Source organism: Marmota marmota, unplaced genomic scaffold, assembly GCF_001458135.2.
Source record: "Marmota marmota marmota unplaced genomic scaffold, marMar, whole genome shotgun sequence".
Taxonomy (NCBI): Eukaryota; Metazoa; Chordata; class Mammalia; order Rodentia; family Sciuridae; genus Marmota; species Marmota marmota.
In genome coordinates, this window is record NW_026000205.1 from 13,408,767 (window position 1) to 13,430,756 (window position 21,990).

The 21,990-nt window shown below is 43.1% G+C and overlaps 3 protein-coding genes across 10 annotated transcripts in view; 2 read left to right on the forward strand and 1 right to left on the reverse strand.

The window, feature by feature from the left end:
* Positions 1–12,456, forward strand: part of Rhpn2 (rhophilin Rho GTPase binding protein 2) — a 55,593-nt gene extending 43,137 nt beyond the window's left edge. For both annotated transcript variants that reach the window (XM_015497074.2, XM_048790977.1), the window contains 4 exons: positions 2,895–2,971; positions 3,973–4,119; positions 4,432–4,587; positions 11,040–12,456. In XM_015497074.2, coding sequence (XP_015352560.2) covers positions 2,895–2,971; positions 3,973–4,119; positions 4,432–4,587; positions 11,040–11,300 — 641 coding nt within the window. In that variant the 3' untranslated portion in view covers positions 11,301–12,456. The remainder of the gene's footprint in view (positions 1–2,894; positions 2,972–3,972; positions 4,120–4,431; positions 4,588–11,039) is intronic.
* A 544-nt stretch (positions 12,457–13,000) lies between these two features.
* On the reverse strand, positions 13,001–16,857 carry Faap24 (FA core complex associated protein 24). 4 transcript variants are annotated; one of them, XM_048790983.1, is made up of 5 exons: positions 16,727–16,857; positions 15,562–15,680; positions 15,302–15,441; positions 14,822–14,974; positions 13,001–13,934 (listed from the first exon to the last, which is right to left on the reverse strand). In XM_048790983.1, the coding sequence occupies exons 2-5, from the start codon at positions 15,665–15,667 to the stop codon at positions 13,686–13,688; spliced, it is 648 nt and encodes a 215-aa protein (XP_048646940.1). In that variant the 5' UTR covers positions 15,668–15,680; positions 16,727–16,857; the 3' UTR covers positions 13,001–13,685. The 4 variants fall into 4 exon arrangements, with proteins under 4 accessions (XP_048646940.1, XP_048646939.1, XP_048646937.1 ...); XM_048790982.1 differs by lacking the exon at positions 16,727–16,857 and adding an exon at positions 15,912–16,049; XM_048790980.1 differs by lacking the exon at positions 16,727–16,857 and adding an exon at positions 15,826–15,960.
* Positions 16,164–21,990, forward strand: part of Cep89 (centrosomal protein 89) — a 61,460-nt gene continuing 55,633 nt past the window's right edge. The window contains exons 1-2 of one of the 4 annotated variants that reach the window (XM_015496928.2): positions 16,164–16,354; positions 20,305–20,411. In XM_015496928.2, the coding sequence (XP_015352414.1) occupies positions 16,316–16,354; positions 20,305–20,411 (146 nt within the window). In that variant the 5' untranslated portion in view covers positions 16,164–16,315. The remainder of the gene's footprint in view (positions 16,355–20,304; positions 20,412–21,990) is intronic. The other 3 variants (XM_048790978.1, XM_048790979.1, XM_015496929.2) reach the window with 3 other exon arrangements.

Sequence of the window (21,990 nt, forward strand, 5' to 3'; positions counted from 1 at the left end):
CTCCTGCCTCAGCCTCCTGAGTAGCTGGGATTACAGACAGGCACTGTTGTGTCAGCTCTAGACCCCTTTCCATTAGGTCTCAGGACCTCCTTTGTGTTTTCAGCTGTCACTCTAGTCAGGAGACCCTTGGAACTTTACACCCTTCACAGTTTCCTACTCACCCACATTTCCAGCTGCCTTCTAGGAAACTGCATTTTACTCTCTTTTACTTTCAGCTCCCTAGTTTGAGAGCTAAATGCATCATAATTTCCTCTCCTGGGCTTCCTGATATCCCCTTTATTTTTCATCTTTTATCACCACCAGAATTTCTAAAAATCTCCCAGGTGATGTGCACAGTGATGGCTTAGGAATATACACATAGCTGAACCAGACAAATGTTGCTGTCCTCGGGCAGTTGGCGGTCACTTCTGCCCAAGATGGTAGGGAATGGGAAGGCCTCCCTCCAGTGATGGCTTTGCTGTGAGAAATGACTAGGGTCTTTCCTTTAGGTGGGGGATGGTCGGTGGCCCATTTTGGGGAACCCCATTGTCCATCCCCTCCTGAGTACAGAAAAAAAACTAACTCAAACTCAGTTTCTCCTACTACATGCTCACAGCACGGATTACTCCTGACACTAGATATGTGCAGGTTTGTTCACACTCCAAACGAACAATCGGTTCTGCAGCAGGTGCCGGCTGGGTGTCCTTTGATCCAGTTCAGTACTGATACTGTCTACCCAGAGATAGCATCAGATCTCTCAGGTTGAAAACTTGGATGCCAGGATTATCCCTGCCCCACCTCAGATGGCAATTATAAACATCACATTTATAAACATCACGTTGTTTTACCTGTATTTCCCACAACTCTTCTTCAATTAATTTAACTACAGCCAGGAACAGTAGCACCTGCTCTTCAGTTATTCAGGCAGTCTGAGGCTGGAGGATCACAATTTTGAGGACAGCCTCAGCAACATAGAAAGAACCTATCTCAAAAAATAATAATAATAATTTGTTACAACAGCTCACAGAACAGAACTCAAGGAAACCCTTAATTATACTGTTTAGTTTGAAGGATATTACAAAGGATTCAGATGAAGAGATGCGTAGGCTGAGGTCTGGGGGAAGGGACGCAGATCTTCTGTGCCCTCTCCAAGTGTGCCACCCCCCAGGAACGTCCATGGGTTCTCCTACCCAGGAACTCTCTTATTCCTGTCCTTTGGGGTTTTATGGAGAATTTCTTTGCAGAGGCATGATTGAAACATGGACAACCTTGTGGAAATGTGACTGGACACAAAAGATGTGATCTAATGCTCATAGGCTGGGTGCGGAGACCCAGCAAGGCCTGTCTGTTCAGCAGCCTGCTTGGCCTCTTTACACCACATGCCTCTCTCAGGGGCAGGAGCCGGACTCCTTGAATGAAGCAGGTCTTGTGACCTACTATCAGAGGTCAGAGAATTTCTTTATGGCAGCTTGTAGACAGCTTTCTTAGGAGAAGATAAGAGTTTTTATGATTTGCCTTGGGGAAGAGAGATTCAAGTTTCTGTGGCCTGCCTTGGGAAGGGAGTTGTGAGCTAAGGACCATGGTCAAAGCCAAAAAATGTTTATCATTATATCACCCCCTCTTTCCCATACCTCGGTTCTCCGTCTCTGGGGATCCCTCCTGATATTCAGGGACCAGCTATTAGAGACAGGGTCCTGCTCAAGCCAGAATCCTCGGCTCCTCTGTAATAATGTTAGTTGTTGTCTGTTGAATGTTTGAGGTCTACCAGGCATGACAGTTGGCCCCATTTGTATACATTCTATTTCATCCCTCTTCCACTGCTGTGAGGGAGGTACTAATTACTGCGTTGTATTAAAGATGAGAAAGTAAAGGCCTAGGGAGATCCAAGTTCTTGCCCAGGTCACCCACCTGATGGAATAGCACTCAGGGATTCTCCTAGGAGGTAGAGACTTAAATTCCACAGAGGGAGGGAGATAGGCAGCTCTATTGATGGCAATGCTGCCTGCCCCCACCTTTGTTTTTACTTCCTGTGGTGCTAGAATGGAACTCAGGGCCTCGGGCATGCTAGGCAAGTGGTCTGCCACTGAGCTAAACCACCAACCCAAGCACACCCTTGTAGCAGATGAGCAGCCTGCCTGAGCCCAGCACTGTGTTAAGGATTTGCAAGAAGCCCCAGGGCATCATGTGGATAGCAGGGTATGATACGCCCTGATGGGACCTAGATTTTCTTTTCATACTGTTGTTCACGTGTATTTAGCCTTCTCTGGGAGCCTTTGTTAGAAACCAACTAGCTTTCCAGTAAGGCTGGGCCTGAGCCTGCCGTAAGGTCACTGGTGAAGATTTGTAGATAATGATGGATGTGACTGGGGCAAGGTCACTGCCCACTTCGGAATCCTCACATCACATAATTAATGATGAAATCAGGAAGCACACTGTTCCCAGGACTGTGTTCTGAGACACAGTTTGCTTCTCTGCAGGGTTTATGAATGCTGAAGGAATTGCACCAGAATATCAATAAGCTCCTGGGGGAGGAAGGATGTGTCTGGTCATCACTCCTCTGTCCCAGCCCTGAATGGGTTATAGCTCAAAGCAGGTGCCCCGGTGGGAGGCACAGTCACCTGGGGCCAGGGGTTGAGACCCGTTACATGTTTTGTACTACTTATCTAAGCCAATGGGAGAGACTGAGAGGGAGAGAAAGTGGTGCTTCCCCTTCCCTTCTGAGGGAAGACTGGAGACCTGAGTTTTCGAGGATTCACTTTCTTTTTCTATTTGTTTTTATGTGGTGCTGAGAATCGAACCCAGTGGCTCACACATGCTAGGCAAGTGCTCTACCACTGAGCCACAACCCCAGCCCTCAAGGATTCACTTTCCATGATAGAAACATTTATCCTTTTATTTTCAATCTTCTTTTCTAGCTAAAACTGAGCAAGAGGTTGAGATCATATTGCCCCAGTTCTCCAAGGTGACAACAACAGACTTCTTCCAGAAGCTGGTATGTTGGACATTTATTTTAAAGGAAATAGCTTTTAAATTTTGGTATGTATTGTCTTAGTCTGTCCAGGCCATTATAACAAGATACCATAAACCCAGTAGCTTATAATCAAGAGAAACTTAAGTCTCCTTAGTTCTGGCAGCTGGCAAGTCCAGGATCAAGGCACTGGCTGATTCAGGGTCTGATGAGGCCTGCTTTCTGGTTCTTGGTTGACATCTTCTTGCTGTGTCTTCAGATGATAGGAAAGGAGAATGAGCTCCCTAAAACCTACTTATAAGGGCAACAGTCCCTTTAATGAGGGCTCCCCACTCATGACCTGATCACGTCTTCAAAAGGTCCCACCTTGGGCTGGGGATGTGGCTCAAGCGGTAGCGCGCTCGCCTGCCATGCGTGCGGCCCGGGTTCGATCCTCAGCACCACATACAAACAAAGATGTTGTGTCTGCCGAGAACTGAAAAATAAATATTAAAAAAAAATTCTCTCTCTCTGTNNAAAATAAAATAATTAAAAAAATGAAAAAAAAAAAAAAAAAAAGGTCCCACCTCCTAATAATCATATTGATTAGATTTCAACATACAAATTTTTGGAAAGACACAAACATTTAGAAAATAGCATTCCTTAAGAGCTAGTTTTAGATATTTTAGAATTTTATATTAGAAGTTTTATTTAAGGTAATTCCTAAAAGCTAATTTTATTTAAAATATATTGGCTATGTTAGAAAAAAAAATGGCAATTAATGTTTGTATATGAGTGATAGCACATATAGCCCCTAAACAAGGCCAAAGGAAATCTTCAAGGACAACATTCCTTTTAGCTTTCAAATGTATGATTCAGAGCTGGGCACGGTAGAATACACCTGTAGTCCCAGCTAATTGGGAGGCTGAGGCAGGAGGATCTCCTGAGCTTATGAGTTCAAGGCCAGCCTGGGCAACGTGGGGTGCTATCTCAAAAAGTCCAATTCCACCTTCAAACCCTACATTTAATGATGATCTCTTTTAAAGGGCCCCCTGTCTGTGTTTTCTGCTAACAAGAGGTGGACACCTCCCCGAAGCATTCACTTTACAGCGGAAAAAGGGGAAGTGGGGTTCACCTTGCGAGGAAATGCTCCAGTTCAGGTCTACTTCCTGGATCCTTCCTGCTCTGCTGCGGTAAGCCTGCTGCTGTCTGGATGGGAGAGAGCCCACCAGCAGCTTTACACAGAATCAGGCTGGGAAGATAGAAAGCAAGCAGCTCAGATGCATACATCTAGGTGATAGAATTCGGGGTTCATGGATGTCAAAGGTCTGACTTGATATGAAAGGCCTCTTGGGTGCTACATGCCCAAAGAGAACTATGAATGAAGTTCTGCTCTCTCAAAGCAAAGTTATGCTAATGTCTACTTTGTTCATGAATCTGGGGACTGAATCAGGTATTTAAATGAACAGAACAACACTGACCTTTTTTAAACAATACTTTTGTAGCTGGCAGGAGCCAAGGAAGGAGATTATATTGTTTCCATTCAAGGCGTTGATTGCAAGTGGCTGACGGTGAGCGAGGTTATAAAACTGCTGAAAAGCTTTGGTGAGGAGGAGATTGAGATGAAGGTGGTGAGCCTCCTGGACTCTGCATCCTCCATGGTGAGCACCCCTAGCAGTAAATAGCAGATTGATGTGAAATGGGCGTGAGTTTGGCCTCTGAGGTCTTTTCTGTCTCCCACCTGCATAACGTGACACAAGCAACTGAACTCCTAAGCTTGTCAACCTGAGTATGTGCCCAGCGTGGGCCAACGATAACTTGAAAATTTTTTCTTTAATCCTGTAGATCAAATAGTTTTCTGATTGTATTCTATTTAATTACAGAAGTAATACATACTCATGTTAAAAAAAAAAAAGTTCAAATGGAGCTGGACCTGGTATCATGTGCCTAAATTCCAGCTACTTTGGAGTCTGAGGCGGGAGGATTACAAGTCTGAGGATAGCTTGGACTACTTAGGAAGACCTTGTCTCAAAATAAAAATTTAAAAAAATGGGTAGGAATGTAGTTCAGTGACACAGTGCTTACCTGCCTAGCATATGCAAGACACTGGCATCTCAAAAACAATAAAAAATTTTTTTCAATGGTACAGAAGCCAGACCCAATGGCACACACCTGTAATCCTAGCAGCTCAGGAGCTGAGGCAGGAGGATCGAACATTCAAAGCCAGCCTCAGCAAAAGTGAGATGCTGAGCAACTCAGTGAGACCCTGTCTCTAAATAAAATACAAAGTAGGGCTGGGGATGTGATTCAGTGGTTGAGTGCTCCTGAGTTCAATCCCTGGTACTCGCTACTACCACCCAAAAAAAAGGTACAGAAGGGGTTAAGATGTTGTGTGGAGGGCTGGGGATATAGCTCAGTTGGTTGAGTGCTTGTCTCGCATGCACAAGGCCCTGGATTCAATCCCCAGCACCATAGGGAAAAAAAAAAAAAGATGATGTGTGGAAGTTCAGTTCCACAACTCAGAGACAGTGTTATTCATTTCCTATGAGATCTTGGGGAGTGTTTAATGCTTCTGAAAATTCATGTACATAGTTATATCCTTTAATTTTTTTCCTCAGTGGGAGAAACTATATCATAGGTTGTCTTCTGCACTTTACCATACTTAACAATGTAACTTACACTGTCCCTTCTATAACATTTATTCATTTAAAAAATATTGACTGAGCAGGCTGTATATCCCCGTGTTAGTCAGTTTTTCATTACTATCATGAAATAACTGAGATAGGATGCTTATGAAGAAAAGAGAATTATTTAACTCACAGTTTTGGATGATGGAAGTCCAACGTTAGGTGACTTCACTGATTTGGTGGCAGCTGAGGACTTTATGGCAGAAGCATGTGCTTTAATGGAGACATCACATCAAAAAGCAGGAAACAGAGCCACCAGGTTCTTACAGTCTCTTCCAAGGGCCTGCCCCCAGTTGACCTTTGGTCCTCCCAGTAGGTCCTACCTCAGTATTGCCACACTAGTGGCCAAGCTCCCAGCACATGAATCCTGGAGGACAAACCACCTCCAACCATAGCACTGGTGCTTAGGTGTTTGTACTAGACAGAGAAGGTCACTACCCCCTAGAAGCTGGCACTAAACAAGCAAATAACTGGTTGCATTTTGAGAAATGCTGTAAAGAAAACACGTTGCATGGCTGAATGTCTGAGGGGAGGGAGACGCTCCTAGACAGGGCTGTGAGTGGCAAGAAGGAAGGAGCCATTGAGTGTTATGGGCAGAGGCACCCACAGGTGAAGAGACCCTGCAGCTGAACGAGCTGCTGCCAGGAACAAAAAGGTCGTTCAGCCAGAGCACTGGGGGAGAGTGGGGAGGAAGTGAGGTGGGAGTCTGGGAGCCACTGAAGCTTTCATGAAGGGCAGCGGCCATGGTGTGATGTTTACTTAGAAGGCTGTCCACTGCCTGGAGGCTGGCCCTGGCAATTGTCCAGGCCAGTGACGTTAGTGGCTTAGACTTGGTGGTGGCAGTTGCGGGTAGAGCGAGGTGGATGCACCTGAGGTGCAGTGTGGGGTTAGAGCTGACAGGGTGTCCTATAAAGAAGGTGTTGGATTGGGGGGAGACGCCTCAGTTTTTGGCTTAAACGAGTGCATGAGCAGTGATTATCTCTCATAAAGTTGGGGATCTGGGGGCAAGGGAGGAGGAGGAGAAGAGAAGGAAGGCAAGGGTTGTGCTTTGGGTGTTTCAGATGCTTCATCCAGATGTAAAAGTAGGTAGTTGGGTGTTCACGTCTTACAGGGAGAAGTCAGGGCTCAAAGTTAACATTTGAGAGTTATCAGCATGGAGATGATAATTAAAGCTGTGAGACTAGATGAAATCACCCAGGAGGGCTGTGGACTGACCCTGAGACACTCCAAGTGTCTCAGATCAGTTAGAAGAAGAAATGGAGAAAGAGAAAATTCAGAGGGAGAGTTCAGAGAGTCAGGCTAAAAGGAGCCTCTGGAACCAAGAGAAGATCCTGCAGCCGGAGTGACCGGTTGTGTTGAATACAGTTAAGAGATGGAGAATTAGGGAGGCTGAGCCCTGTCTTCTGCATTTGGCAGTGGGACAAAGGAACAGTTGTTCTGGACTGATGAAAACAAAAATCAGGTTAGAGACGGCTGGGGAGTAAATGGATGGTATTACTCCATTAATGGGAAATAGACAGTCAGTGAGTGGTTACCAGAGGTGGGAGTGAGAGCCACTGCTGAAGCACGGAGGGGTTCTCTTAGGGCAGAGGATGTGTTCTGATGTTAGGTAGCTGCGATTCTCACACAATTCTCTGAATTTACTAAAAATTACAGAACTCTATTAAAATGGTGAATTTAGAGCTGGGGTGTAACAGTGGTAGAGCACTTGTCTAGAATGCATGAGATGCTGGGTTTGATCCCCAGCACCACAAAAAAAAAAAAAAAAAATTGAACTGGTGAATAACATCAGTATAACATGTGAATTATATCTCAATCACAAAATTGACTCACAGAGCATCTTGGGAGAAGGGCTCAAAACATGTTGTTTGCAGGATGAAATCCTTGGAGTCTCTGGATTGAGGTCCTCAACTGCAACAGAAGTCCATTTGTCTAAAAGGAAGTAAAATTAGTCTGAAGGTTGCAGGCCAGGGCACAGCCAGAGAAGTCTGACTCCACAGACAGGCTTTGCTGCTGGAAAGACACTGAAAGCCTTGTCTTTCAGTACTGTTGTACCTTTGAACCTGGCCAATGAAGAATCTGACATGGTGGTTAAAACAAGGACTCAGAACACAGACTGTCTGGATTTGAATCCTGTCTTTACCACCAGATGGTGACCTTGGGCAAATCAAAGGACACCACTGAGCCTCAAAAAAGTGGGGATGATAGGACCCCATCCTTGGATTTTTATCAGAATACACTGAGCTGGTAAAGCCCTTAAATTAGCTTCTAGTGTGGGACACATTTCTTTTCATAAAAGGTATTGTAATAATAACCATAATTGTTGTGGTTATTTTTTTTACCCAATAATAACTTTAGATAATAACAGTTGAGCACTGTTTTTGTTTTTTTGGGGGGGAGAGGAGGCTGTACTGGGGATTGAACCTATAGGTGCTCTACCGCCAAGCTACATTCTCTCCTACCCCTACCTTCCAGTACTGGGTATTGAACCCAGAGGTGCTGTGCCACTGAGCTACATCCCCAGCCCTTTTTGTTTTGAGATAGAGTCTCACTAATTTCCCAGACCGGCCCCAAATTTGCAATCCTTTTACTTCAGTATCCAGAGTAGCTGGGATTACAAGCATGTGCCTGGATTACACACATGGCTTTGAACACTGTTTGAACTGCCTTTCTTTCAAGCAAAACCAAAGGGTGAGAATAAATAAAGCACAGTGCTCTGGCAGAATTGATTGCCTGTTACCCACGCTCTCTTGATTACGTTGGAATCCCTAGTGCTCTTCCGTGGTATGCATAGTGAAAACTACTGATAATGGTGGAAAGAATCCAGGCCGGGGTTGTGGCTCAGTGGTAAAGCACTTGCTTAGCACGTGTGAGGCATTGGGTTCAATACTCAGCACCACATATAAATAAACAAACAAACAAATAAATAAAGGTGTTGTGTCCATCTACAACTAAAAATAATTTTTTTAAAAAGAGAAAAGATTAACCAAAGTCTTTGTGTAGCTCAAGAGCTCATTTCTTTAAAAAAAAAAAAAAAAAAAATGGAAAGAATCCAAGGCTGAAATGAAATCAAGACTTGGAATCAGACCCTGACTGTCATCAACAACCTGTGTGACCTTCAGTGGGTTAATGTACTCCCTGGGCCTCATTTTTTCTCATCTAAAAAAATGTAAGAGTTAGATCAGTACAGTGGTTTCAGATGTGTTCTGAAAAACCCTACGTGTTCCAGGGAGGTGCCCCAGAAAGACTTGAGGAGTGGGTGTTGGGGAGCATGCTGGCTGGATGAGAACAGGGGGGAAAATAGTGAGAGGAAGGAATGACCTGTGAAATGGAGTAGAGAGATACTAGGGTGGTCCTCGGAGGGGAATAGGGTCAAGGAAGGCTTTTCAAAGAATGTGGGGTGTGCGTGTGCACACATGCGTGCAGAGATAGCAGAGCAAGCTGTGCACAGAGGGGAAAGGTCTGCAAGGCAGGAAGGCAGGAAGGATGGATCTTGCAGGAGAGAGGGAGTGGAATCCAGGCACAGAGGAGGGCTTGTTCTTTGGGGACCGATGCAATTAATTATAAGCAAGGCTAACAGGAGAAAATGTGAGTGAATTGAGGAGAGAAGAGAGGGCATGGCAGGTATCTAGGAGAAAAGGATTGACATGACTTGGGAAAGACAGGGGTGCCAGGTGAGCAGGCACCTATTCAGAGGTTTGGTGTCAGGAAGCCAAGCTCCTTGGTAAATGTGTCCAGCAGCACAGCTGTTTGCATGCTGGCCTTGGGGAAGAAGAGTTTAACTGGAGTTGGCCAGAAGAGGATGGAAGAGAACTGAGGGTGTTTGTAAGAGTGGCTATCCTGATGCATGGCAGACTGAGCTGGTTAAGGGTGGAAACTGTTTTCAGCCTTCAAACGTGCCTCCAGAATGTTGGTTTCATTATTGTTTTTGTTCTGGTTTTTTTTTTTTTTTTTTTTTTGATACTGGAAATTGGACCCAGAGGCACTCTCCCGCTGAACTACAACCCTAGCCCCTTTAATTTTTTATTTTGAGACAGGATCTTACTAAGTTGCTGAGGTTGGCCTTGAACTTGTGATCCTCCTGCCTCAGCCTCATAAGTAGCTGGGATTACAGGTGTGTGCTACCACATCTGGCTATTTCATTATTGTTTTTAATGATAGAGTGTGCCCTATAAAGCATGGTAGGATTAAAGCTTAGTTTTATAGAAAAGAGAGAAGAATCTTCATCCCAAGAAACCAAATTCTTAAGGGGAATAACAGTAAATACCACTACTTGGTTGTGCCTAACTCAGATTCCTCCTTAGATTTATATTATGAACAATGTACCCAGCCACTATAGATATGTTGTATGTATGTATGTATGTTTCTATAAATGGCCTGATTTTTGTGCCTAGAACATAGTATATGTTCAGTAAACATTTAGTGAATGAAGCCATCTCAAATGTTAGGCCAACTTTAGAAGCAGGTGGTTTAGAAAACAAGTTTCCTTAGATTTCCTACTTGAACCCCACTTAATTTGTTCCAAGTTAATGTTTAATTGGTAGAGTTTCAATTGGGGAAGATGAAAAAAATTCTAGGGATAGAGTGGCAATGATTGTACAATTAGTGTGAATATATTTAATACCACTGAATTTTGTGTACATTTAAATATGGTTAAAATGGTAAATTCTGTTATTTTTTAGCACTTTTTCTTTTCTTTTGTACTGGGATTGAACCCAGGGGCATTTTTACCACTGAGCTACATCCACAGCAGTTTTTTATTTTTATTTTTTGAGACAGTCTCCTTAAGTTGCTGAGGCTGGCCTTGAACTTGTGGTCCTCCTGCTTGAGCCTCCCAAGTTGCAGAGATTACAGGTGTGCACCACATCTGGCTACATTTTTTTTTTTAAAGGGGAAAAAAGTTAATAGCAGTGTCTTCATGATGGATTCTATATTGTCCTTAAAGACAATGAAACTGATCTACATCTACTGGCATGGATTGAAATCTAAGTTCTGTTAATTGAAAAAAGCAGGGTGCAGTATAGTGTGTATTCCTTTTAAGAAGACAAATGGTGAAGTATACTTATGCACACATATGCACATTATCTCTAGAAGTATAACACAGTAGTTACCTTGGAGGGAGGGCCTGGAAACCAGAGGAAGACCTACTGTATTTTCCTATTGTTTACCGTGGTTATTTTACTTTCTCAAAATAAGAACCTTAAAAAGTGAGAAATGGTTCCCAAGCCTAAATTACTACTACTGAGTATATTTCTTAAAAATTGTCCTTGCTTTCAAGGGTCAAATTCTATGTAAACACTGGTCACCCATGTTTCAGAGTTAATCAGCTTGAAGAGGCTAAGTGCAGACTGTCTCAAACTTTATAATAATTTACTAAGTATCTTGAAGATGTCTGACATCTTTTTTCCTTCCTTTTCTATGTGCAGCATAATAAGAGTGCCACGTACTCTGTGGGAATGCAGAAAACTTATTCCATGATCTGCTTAGCCATAGAGGATGATGATAAAAGTGATAAAACCAAGAAAGTCTCGAAAAAGCTTTCCTTTTTGAGTTGGGGCACCAATAAGAACAGACAGAAGTCGGCCAGCACCTTGTGCCTCCCTGCAGTTGGGGTGGCAAGACCTCACATCAAGAAGAAGTTCCCCACTCCTTTCAGCCTGCTCAACACTGATAGCTCTTTATACTAATGGGAGGAAACAGAAATGTTTAGGCCCCAAATGTTTCTAGGGCTAACTAGGCCTTAAAATTTGTGCCATATGGAAAATATCCAAATATTCTCAAATCCCATTTTGTCACAGTGTAAACTTGTATTTGACATGCTTTTAAGAAAGTAACAAGAAACCTCTAGAAATTTGTGGAAAATATGCTTATTTGAGGAATGTCACTATATTGCTGCAAGATATTTATTCTATAAAATATTGTAAATAGAATAGTATGGATATTATGGCTGTTTTCAGTGGTTACAGTTATAAATTTCAGGCGCTGAGTTAAATTGGGGTTTCCTATAAAAATAGAACTATTTGTAAGTGTTAAAGTTTGGATAATACTCATTCCTTAACCTAGAGTTCAGAGGACCCTTGAGTTAAGGCAGGTCGGAGGACTATGACAGAATGAAATTTGTTACTAGAAACTGCTCCAAAGAACTGCTTCCTCATGGGAACTTACTAACGTGATAAAATTTTACTATTATTTCTACATAATATGAATGCTATTTCCAGATAAAGTCTAGTGCCAAATTTGTTTTGACTTTTTTCTTTTTTTTTGCAGTCCTGGGGATTGAACCCAACTCAGAGCCCTGGGTTAGCCCAGAACTGCTAAAAATAAAACATAAAATAAAATAAAAATAATTTAGGAGCACCTTTTCCTCTAGTCCGACCATTTATAAGTTGCTAACACAGTGGCAGTGTTAGATGGAGATGCTGTCTACAGGGTAGATAATATACTGTTTGATACTCAAAACTTTATTTTTCATTTTGTTTAAAGTAGAAAGTACATAACTATATATTTTTAGAGTCTTGGGTAAAAAAGTAGTTTTTATATTTTGTAAGGTAAAGATGTAAATGATTCAGGTTTAAAGTTCTATTTGACTTTTTAAATGAACATTCTTACCAATTTGATTTCTCTGGCTGTAACTTGGATGACACTGTGACTCTAATTAAAGATTCATGGTTGACATACAAATGACATAGCTTTTAAAGTATAGCTGAAATTTAATGTGAGAATTAACAAGTATTTTCTATTGTGCAATATCTTTAAGGAAGCAACCACCTTTGGGAAAGTATATCTACTGCTATTAGGGCCATGTTTGTATAAATATTTAAATAAACACCTTCATTTATCTGAGTTTTTTTGCTTTTATTTTACTTTAATTCCTTCTTTCAAGTTTTCATTAACCTCATACACAAATTTTTTTTTTAAAATTTCTATTAGTTATTGATGGATCTTTATTTATATGTAGTGCTGAGAATTGAACCCAGTGACTCACACATGCTAGGCAAACACGCCACCATTGAGCCACAACCCCAGCCCATGTGTTTGATTTTTAAAAATTACTAACAATTCATAAAACTGGTTATTTAATAACTTTTAAAACATATGGTGTTCTTAATTGTGTTTTGAATGGTAGTTATAACTTTTGCTCCACAGCCCTGACTCTCCTCACTAGATGCAGCTGCTTCTGTTTTCTTGTGTATCCCCCCCACTGTTGGGCATTCATCTATAAACACATTTTTTTCTTACTTACATACATTAACTTCTCATCTATAAATGGGGAATTTCACACTCTAGGCTTTCTGTGTTCAGAACACTTGTCCAGTGATTATAAACTGGCCACCCTCCCTCTGCCAAAAAAAGGAAGGAGAAAATGAAGGAACAAAGGAACCATGAAAGGAGTTGTTGTGCACTTGTTTATTTACACTGGCAGACGAGACCTGAAGAACAGCACCTCTGAGTCCAAGAAGGAAGGGGCTTACGATACACAGGGCTTCATTGTGCATTAGTTTCCTTTTGATGGATACATCCACCACCTGAAAGTCTTTTCCATGACAGATGCAGGTCAGGGTCACTCATAAAAATATGTCCTGTCTTTTTACTGAAAGTCCCTGACTCTCTTAGGAAGATTTGAGCTATCTTTCCCCCCAACTTAGCAGAATGAGGGCATTGCCACCTGAGGGTAACTTAAATTTTCAAACTTGACAGCAAAGCAGCATAACCACAGGCTCCATCAAGGCCTACCTCAGCTTTCACTAGATGCTGTAAGATTCTCTATTTTTGTTTTGTTTTGAGTGTGTGTGTGTGTGTGTGTGTGTGTGTGTGTTTTAATACCAGGTATTGAACCCAGGGACACTTAACCACTGAGACACAATCCCAGCCCTTTTTAAACTTTGAGATAGCATCTTGGTACACTGCTGAGGCTGGCTTTGAACTTTCGATCTTCCTATCTCAGCCTCCCCAGCCACTGGGATTATAGGTGTGTGCCACTGCACCTGGCTTTTTTCTTGTTTTTTGAATATGAAAACCAGATCCTGTAGTTCATGGTCAAAAGGTGAAAACAATAGATGTGAGGGCAGCTGTCACCTGGACTGGGTGAAGAAGGTGTGGATTTGCTGTGCTACCACTTGTCCTACTACCAGCTCAAGTTCTTGAACAGAAGCGTTACTCAATTCATGGATACTTGGGAACTTCTGAAGCAGAAGGGAAGCTTTAACTTTTCCAACTCCTGGGATCTGCTGCACAGTTCGAAGGAGGTATGGCTCAGACAGTAGAGCCCGTTTCTTCTTGAGGAAAGGGTTCTTACTGGGTTCTTTGGATTGCTCTTGTACCTGAACCAGAAATTAAGGGAAAAACACATGAGTGCCCTCTAGAGGACCAGCAATTTTTAAAAAATAGTTTTCCATTTGGTTCACCTTGACTCATGGGTTTAAATGTTTTTATACACCATGAATATAAATTTTCAGACATTAGTGAAATTATTAAAAGATAGACGATATGACCACACTTAGCAAAACTTGAATTTTGTGCTAGGTTAAATGATGGCTACATCTAAATAAGATCTACTTCAAACAACCTATCAAGCTTGCCTTTCAAAGGAGAAATTTAGCCTTTAGTTACTGGAGTTTTCCCAAGGCAGATAATAGCATCATAATCATGGGAAGTTAGGAACAGTGAAGAAAGTGGTGTAGTGGAGAGGAATCCAGGAACCACATAGTGTCACTTGCATTTCCAATTTGGTTTTCAACCCTAGCTGCAAATCGGAGGCAGGACTTAAAAAACATACACAAAATTGACATTCAGGCCCTACCCCCATGTTCTAATTTTTAATTGGTCACAGTTGAGGTCCATGTATCAATTTTTTTCCCCCCAGTCTGGGGATTGCTCCACCACTGAGCTATATTCCCAGCCCTAAACTTTTTAAAAAGTTCCAGAAGATACTAATGAACAATCCAATGGAAAAATCAGTGAAGACAATGGAGAACCAATTTTTTTTTTCTTTTAAATATTTATTTAGTTGTAGATGAACACACAGTATATTATAAACTTCCTTACTTCAACTTCTCAAGTTTTGATAAATCAACACAAGGAAAGACATTGGATTCATGGGTTGCAACTATGGCAAAGACAGATGCCAGCGTCAAGAAAGGATTCATAAAGGTCAGTTGAGAATCTTAATGAGGACAGGGCTATTGTGAAGGAGGAAATCGGTACTTACTAACTGAACAATGAGGCAGGATGCTTCTATCTGGTTGGCCACTGGAAGTAACACCATCCCTAGGTCCAGCACAGTAAACTTCTGGATGGCTGGGAAGTACTGTTCATTTATCCGTGTTTTTTCAACTACTACAATCCCTTGAAGGTTTCCAGACTTCAAAGAAAAGACAGTAAATCATTTTGTAACAAAAATCCCTTTCAAAGTTAAGAAAGCAAAAAGGAGGACCTGGGAGAAGTGGGAGGGAAGGGTAATGGGCAGTACAGAAAACGAAATTGACAGTTATGCATATATACAATTGACAGCATATATACAAATATATAACAACAAATTCTACTACCTTGTATAATTATAATGCACCAATAAATAAACAAAAACAAAGCTAGAAGGTGCTTAAATTGGCCCATAGTATAACACGTAAATTGTTCCAAGGGATAGAGAGAGTCAATGTTCAATTTCAGTTTCTTTTAATTCAGTACTTACATTTCTAACTCGAACAAGTCTTTTTCTGTAGCCATTTCCTGCCACCAAATCAGCTTCAGTAACATAAAGAATGCAGGATCTGCTGGACAGGTAAAAATCTACTGGTGTCAGTCCATCCTCAAAGACGAGTTTAATTTTCCCTTAAAATACGGAAACAACATGAGTTCTGTGAACTTTGGATAAAAAGGCGGCAATATGTAATTTTTTTTTTTTTTAATGCGCGGAGGAAGGAAAGGACATTTGACAAGCTGCCCACCGACCTTGCATCCCCTGCGCCAGCTGAGACCCGCGCCACTTCTCATTAGCTACAATATGCCCAAAGGGCACGTGCACGGGGCCTGTTCCTCCAGGGAGATTCTTTTCCATCGGTGGTCTGGACCTAAAGTGGGAAACGCAAGACGACACTAGGGCAAACTCTCGCGCACAGGGTCCCCCATTCCACTATGAAGCTAGGGGCCTCTTGGTCTCTCAAAGTCTTAAGAACCCGGAGATTTCTGCCCTCGTGAGCACCTCATTTTCAGCACCTGCCTGGGCCCTGGTGCCTCAGCTCAGTCCAGTCCGGAATTAGGACCCCACTTTCGCCCCGGTCCAGAGGTTCCCGAAACATTACCCGAGGCCGCCCCACTTCCGGATGCCAACCCGCCGGGCTCGCCTAGCTTTTCATTCTACCCGCCTTCGGCCTTCCACAGTGCCAGATAGGCTATGGTATCAGAGACGAGCACCTGAGATGACCAATAAGAGAGCTGAAAGCGCGGACCGCTTCCTCACTGGTGGCTATTTAAACGGGACCCGCTAGTTGCCAAGAGCGACGGAGGTGGAAGTAACCTTGGCTCTGATTGGTCAAAGACCAAATACAGCCAATGGCAGGTGTGGTTGTTTCGAAGTCCTTTAGGGAAGAAAAAGCGTCTGGAGTTAGGCCCTTGGGAGCGAGACCGATTTTAAAGAGGAGTCCCCAGCTTTGGGGATCTATGCTTGTAAATCCAGCCCCGGGCCTGGCCAGCCCCTGCAGCAAGGATGCTCCGGGGATTTCGGAGAAGCCGCAAGAGCCAGTTCGTAAGTAGATTCAGGCCCTGCGTCCTACGCTTTTGTCTGTGCGGCCGGGAGTTAAGGAGGGAGAGTTTCTAGGGAAGGTTTGGTATTTGGCCTGAGATTGAGACAAGGCGGCGGCACCCGGGGAAGTGGTTTTTAGTTCGAGAGGCCCTAATTAGTCAGGTCTAAAGAATCATCGACCACAGAATCCGCCGCAGACAGACAGGAATCACTGTCTTCCCGGCAACATTCGCTTCGGTACTGGGGAGTTCGCTCCTGCCTGCTACAAGATGCCCCTCTGCTGGATATCCCCGCTGGGGAGTCCTTCTTGATTTCTCCCTCCATCACCCACCACGTACCCATCAGCAAATCCCATCGATTCTACCCACCAAATACCTGGTCTGCTTCCTAAACAGCTCATCACAAGTTTCTCTGCTTTCACCCTTGCTCTTCCCCGAGGTCCGTTCTCCACATAGAAGCCAAAGGAAATATTTTAAAACACCAATCTGATCATGCCACTGCAGCCTCTGGACTCTCCCCCGCCCGCCTCCGCACCCCGTTTCCCCAGCACTCACAGATCCACCCCCATCCCCCCACCCGCTCCAAGACACACCTGGATTGCTGCCCTCTAAATCTTCCCGTGGCCACACTGTCACTGTGTATTTATATTCCCGGTCTCATTCTCTCACTACCCCTGTTATCTTTCTTACTTCCTCTAGGATTCTGACTCCCAACAATCCTCTGACACCTCCTTTCTCCTCTTCTGTAATTTATTGGTCCTACCAGCGGTGCGTTTTGTTTATTTGTTTTGGCGGTGCTGGGGATCCAACCCATGAATTTGCCTATGGTAGGCAAGCACTGAGTTATACCCCTGGTTCCTGATCCTACCAACTTTTAATGACCCACTGGTACCTCTCATCCTCGATGAGAGGATGTAAGGTCAGGTACCGGTGACCAAAAGGAGGCAGATTAAAAAGCTGCTGAATAAGACTTTATTGAGATTCGCTCCCTGGCGAGACCTTCCAGTCCAACCGAACGGGTCCTGGGGAGTCGCTACCGGGCTCAGCCAGATTGTAATTTTATCAGGCTTAGGGCAAGAAGGAAGGGCTTGGGACAGGAAAGGGAGGTTTTAAGGGTCCCTTGTCCTCCTGGGGTTGGTCGGGGGATCTTAGAGCTCCATGTCCTTCCAGGATCAGACAGGAGACCCCGCTGATTGACAGGTGATTATCACTGCTTGTCTGAGGGCGTCTGATTGGTTGTTGCCTGGTGCTTTGTTCCCTTAGCCACCTCAACCCACCTGACACTGGGGATCATCTTTTCCAGCTGTAAATCCACCAGTCATCTTTATTTTTTATTTTTTTTTTTAAATATTTATTTATTTTTTTTAGTTTTCGGTGGACACAACATCCCTGTCTGTATGTGGTGCTGAGGATTGAACCCGGGCCGCACGCATGCCAGGCGAGCGCGCTACCGCTTGAGCCACATCCCCAGCCCCAACCAGTCATCTTTATAATTACTCTCTTTAAACACCACCAACTCCCTTGTTCCAAACCCAAACCTACTGATACTGAATTTCCCACAAAATTAATATTAAAGTGCAGAAAAAGCATTGTAACAAGAGCACTCCTAAACTCTGTTTTAAAATAAGGCCAGAGAGCATGTCTCACTTGACTTTGTGACTTTTAATATATATATATATTAAGACTAGGGCCTCATCAAATTGCCAAGGCCAACTTCAAATTTGTAATCCTCCTGCCTTAGTCTCCTGAGTTGCTGGGATTAAAAGTTGTGTGCCACCACTCCCACTTTGAAGCCTATTTTTCCCTTGTAATTTTACTAACCCAAACCAGCATGTTCACTGAGTTTCTATTTGAAGCAATATATATTGTTGAGTTCTTGCTATGTGCAGATAACCACAAAAGATTGACAGCTGCACTATTCATAGGATAGATAAGTCCAAAAATAATTCAACACAGAATGGTAACATAAAAGCTACTATAGAGATCTGTACCATTGGAGAGGCAGCTAAGAATCCAGAGAGTTGAGCTGAGCCTTGGAGGTAGTAGTAAGGAAAGAGAATTCTGGGTGGAGAAGACAACAAATACCAAGAACTGAAAAAGAATCTATTATTTGCTTTTTGGGAAATGGAAGGAAATTCTGAGTGCCAAAGCAAGAATGTGTGCGGGGAGCTGTTTATATAGCTCAGTGGCAGAACATTTGCCTATCATGAGCAAGGTTCTGGATTCAATCCCCAGCATCACAAAAAAGGTAAAAAGAAAAAAAGATTATGAGCAGGAATGAGGCAAGATTGCAAAAGATGAATCTAGGTCCATTGGTAGAAACCAACTTATAGAGACCTATGCTGTGCTAAACCACTTACATATCATCAAGAGAGTGGAGCTGTCTATGAGGATTTTCTTGCTGGGTAGAGATAGAATCATCTTGTCTTTCAGAGACCAGAGGTGAGAGGACCATAGTTGGGAAATGATTATAATGGCACATGTAAGAAATGTTCATCATACTATGAGGGATTTACTCTTTTGAAACAAAAACAAAAATCCTGAGGTCTTTTTGGAGGCCCTTCTAGATGCCAGCCCCTGGGGATTTGAAGGTTAAGAAGAAAACCCTTTCTTGTCCTTGCATATCTCCCAGGTGGTGGTAGGGGTGAGGGAGGAGACAGACATGTAAACTAAGTTTTATGACAAATGCAGAGTGGTATGCACCATACAAGAGAGGTAAAGAAAGTGGAGAGAAGTGGCAAAGACTGCTCTGCAACACCTGTTCCTGGGAGTGGCCCTGCAAATGGGACTAAGGTAGCAAGGAGACCCTTAGGTCTGCCCATCCCTCACTCCTGAGAGTTGTCCCAGCTGCACATCTCCTCCTCCCCTGTACTTTGTGTCTACTACTATTTGATTAGTCTTTGAAGGGTCCATTTTCAAAGGGTGCTCCTCACTAGACCATAGGATATCCTCATCTGGTTCCAAAGGCTTGCAAATGGGAATAATCCTCATTGTTACCCCCAGCCCACTGTTGTAGCTTTTCGCCTTCCAGGTGACTCTGTGACCTGTCAAACTAGGGTACTCATTATTTGCAGAGTGTCTTGCTCCATTCCTCTGCTCACGCTGTGCCCAGAATGCTCTTCCATCACATTCCAAATGTGGGAGCAGTGACCATCTTTGAAGACCCAGTCTAAATGCCTCTGTGATTTTCTCCAAGGGGAACACTTGAAGTCCCCTTGCTGGCCCCCAGGACCTGAAGGAGCCCTTTCTTCCTTGGGCTACCTCAGCATTTTGTTTTTACCTCTTGCTTGTCACTCTGTAATTCTGTGTTCTAGATTAACTATTTGGGTGTTTTTCCTCTATACCTCCTCGAAGACAAGGTTTTCTCAATGTTGCATGGTGTCCTGCTCATAGGTGTGAGTGAATAGCCTAGTGCCCAGAAAATAAAGATTGGGCTAGTCCCAGAAACTTCTGAGGGATCCCTGTTACATAAAGCAGGATCTGAATTTCATTTTATATAGGAGTGTTTTTCATTACTCTGTGTGTTTGAGATAAGCCATCTAAAACATTTATTAAGCTCCTACCAGATATAGGGCAGTGTGCTCAGTGCTAGAGTTCCAGGATTACTAAAGATAAGAAAGTCACCTTCTTCTTAGGAAGTCACCCTTCACAGCAGGGGACGCACAGGGGACATCACTGGGAGTACTACTATGGAACAAGTAGAGAGGCTAGGAGTGACTCTGGGATATGGTCCAGAAAGCTATTGTGAGGAGAAAAGGACAAGAGGACCCCCACAGGTGCACTAGTATGGCCAGAAGGGGATTGGGAGTGCTAGGGCAGGAGTGGGGCTCCTGATGGGGCTGGATCCCTCATTGACCAGTGCATGTTTCCCCTTCTGGGCATGGGAAGTGGTGGTAGTGATAGGACCAGTGATTACTCCATCCCAGTAACCTCTGCTGGGTTTCATTTGTGCAGAAACACATCACCCCTGGCCTCCTCCCTGCAGCCACCATCGCTCCAAAACCAGCTGTACCTCGAACACCTCCTCCCCGAAGCCCTAATGTATCTCCAGAGAGACCAAGGTGAGTCTCAGATGAGCACACCCTGAGGTTACTCCTATTCTAAGCACCAAGTACTGGATCCTGGAACTATTAAAAAACACACACACACACAGGTTCACAAGTAGGGTAATTAGAAGCCCATCCTTTGAAATATTTACCACAATTCTATATTGCTGCACTTAATCTGGCTTCTCTGAGGATAAAGAACTTACCTAGGGTCTCTCCAAGTAAGGTGTATGATCTCAAATTTTATGATTGGATGTAATTAGTGTTTTTCAAAATAAAAAAGCATTAGCCCAGTGCATAGGCACATGCCTGTAATCCCAGTAGCTCAGGAGGCTGAGGCAGGAGGATCAAGTTCAAAGCCAGCAAAACCGAGGTGCTAAGCAACTCATTGAAGACCCTATCTCTAAATAAAATACAAAATAGGGCTTGGGATGTAGCTTAGTGGTTGAGTGATCCTGAGTTCAATCCCTGGTACCCTCCCCCCAAATTTTTAAAATATTAAAAAGCATTAAAACCCGAGTGTTCAGGTTAATAGTACTTCCTTTATTCTTTTGGTGCTGGGTTTTAAACTCAGGGCCTTGTATGTGCTAAGCTCATACTGTACCATTGAACTACATCCCAGCCAGGTAACAGTACTTTAGAAAGAGTTTTGAATTGTGCACATAGTTTCTTTTCTTTTTATGATACCAGTAATTGACCCCAGGGGCACTTAATCACTGAGCTAGATTCCCAACCCTTTTTTTTTTATTATTTTAAAAAAATTTTTAGTTATCAACGGACCTTTATTTTATTTATTTATATGCGGTGCTGAGAACTGAACCCAGTGCCTCACACGTGCTAGGCAAGTGCTCTACCACTGAGCCACAACCCCAGCCCTTTTTATTTTTATTTTTATTCTTTTAAATATCAACCTTTTTATTTTTTAATTTGGAACAGGGCCTCATTAAGTTGCTTAAGGCCTCACTAAATTGCTGAGGCTGGTCTGGAACTTGTGATCCTTTTGCCTCAGCCTCCTGAGTCCCTGGGATTGCAGGGATGTGCCACCACTCCTGGCCACTTGATTTTCTTTTTAAAAACAATCCTGTCTTTTAAAAGAACTGCTTTATGTTCTTTAAGAAGTACATTCACTGCTGAAATTTGACATACCCTATCCTCCAGTGCTCTGAAATAGCAGCTACCCTGACTCTCATTCCTAAGACACCCCTGCGTAGTGTACCTTTTAGGCAGAGTTTGGGTCTATTTTTAGTCCATAGAAGACATTGACTTCTGGGTTATTAACAGTGAATAAGAACTAATTTCATTACAGGGTGGTACCTTCTTTTTAGTGTTCTTTGGTTCTAGAATGTTGTGTACCCCTGATTTAAAAAACAAACAAACAAACAAACTTCGAAGGGCTCAGTGGTAGAGTGCTTGCCTAGCATGCACTGGGTTCGGTTCCACTACCAGAGAAAAAAAACAGTGTGAAATGTTTAGCATTTGCTTTTTCTTCAGCACAGTCTGGATACCATGAATAGTAGTAGTGTTTACTTTGTGCCAACTGCCTTGGTAAGTACTGAAGAAGCATCTCCTCATTTCTTCCTCCCAACAACCCCAT

Coding starts and splice junctions, on each gene's coding strand:
- Faap24 (XM_048790980.1), bottom strand. CDS start 15,908: ATGTTTCGGGAACCTCTGGACCGGGGCGAAAGTGGGGTCCTAATTCCG. Junction 15,442..15,561: donor GCTGGCGCAGGGGATGCAAG/GTCGGTGGGCAG, acceptor CCGTATTTTAAG/GGAAAATTAAACTCGTCTTT. Junction 14,975..15,301: donor GACTTGTTCGAGTTAGAAAT/GTAAGTACTGAA, acceptor TTTTCTTTGAAG/TCTGGAAACCTTCAAGGGAT.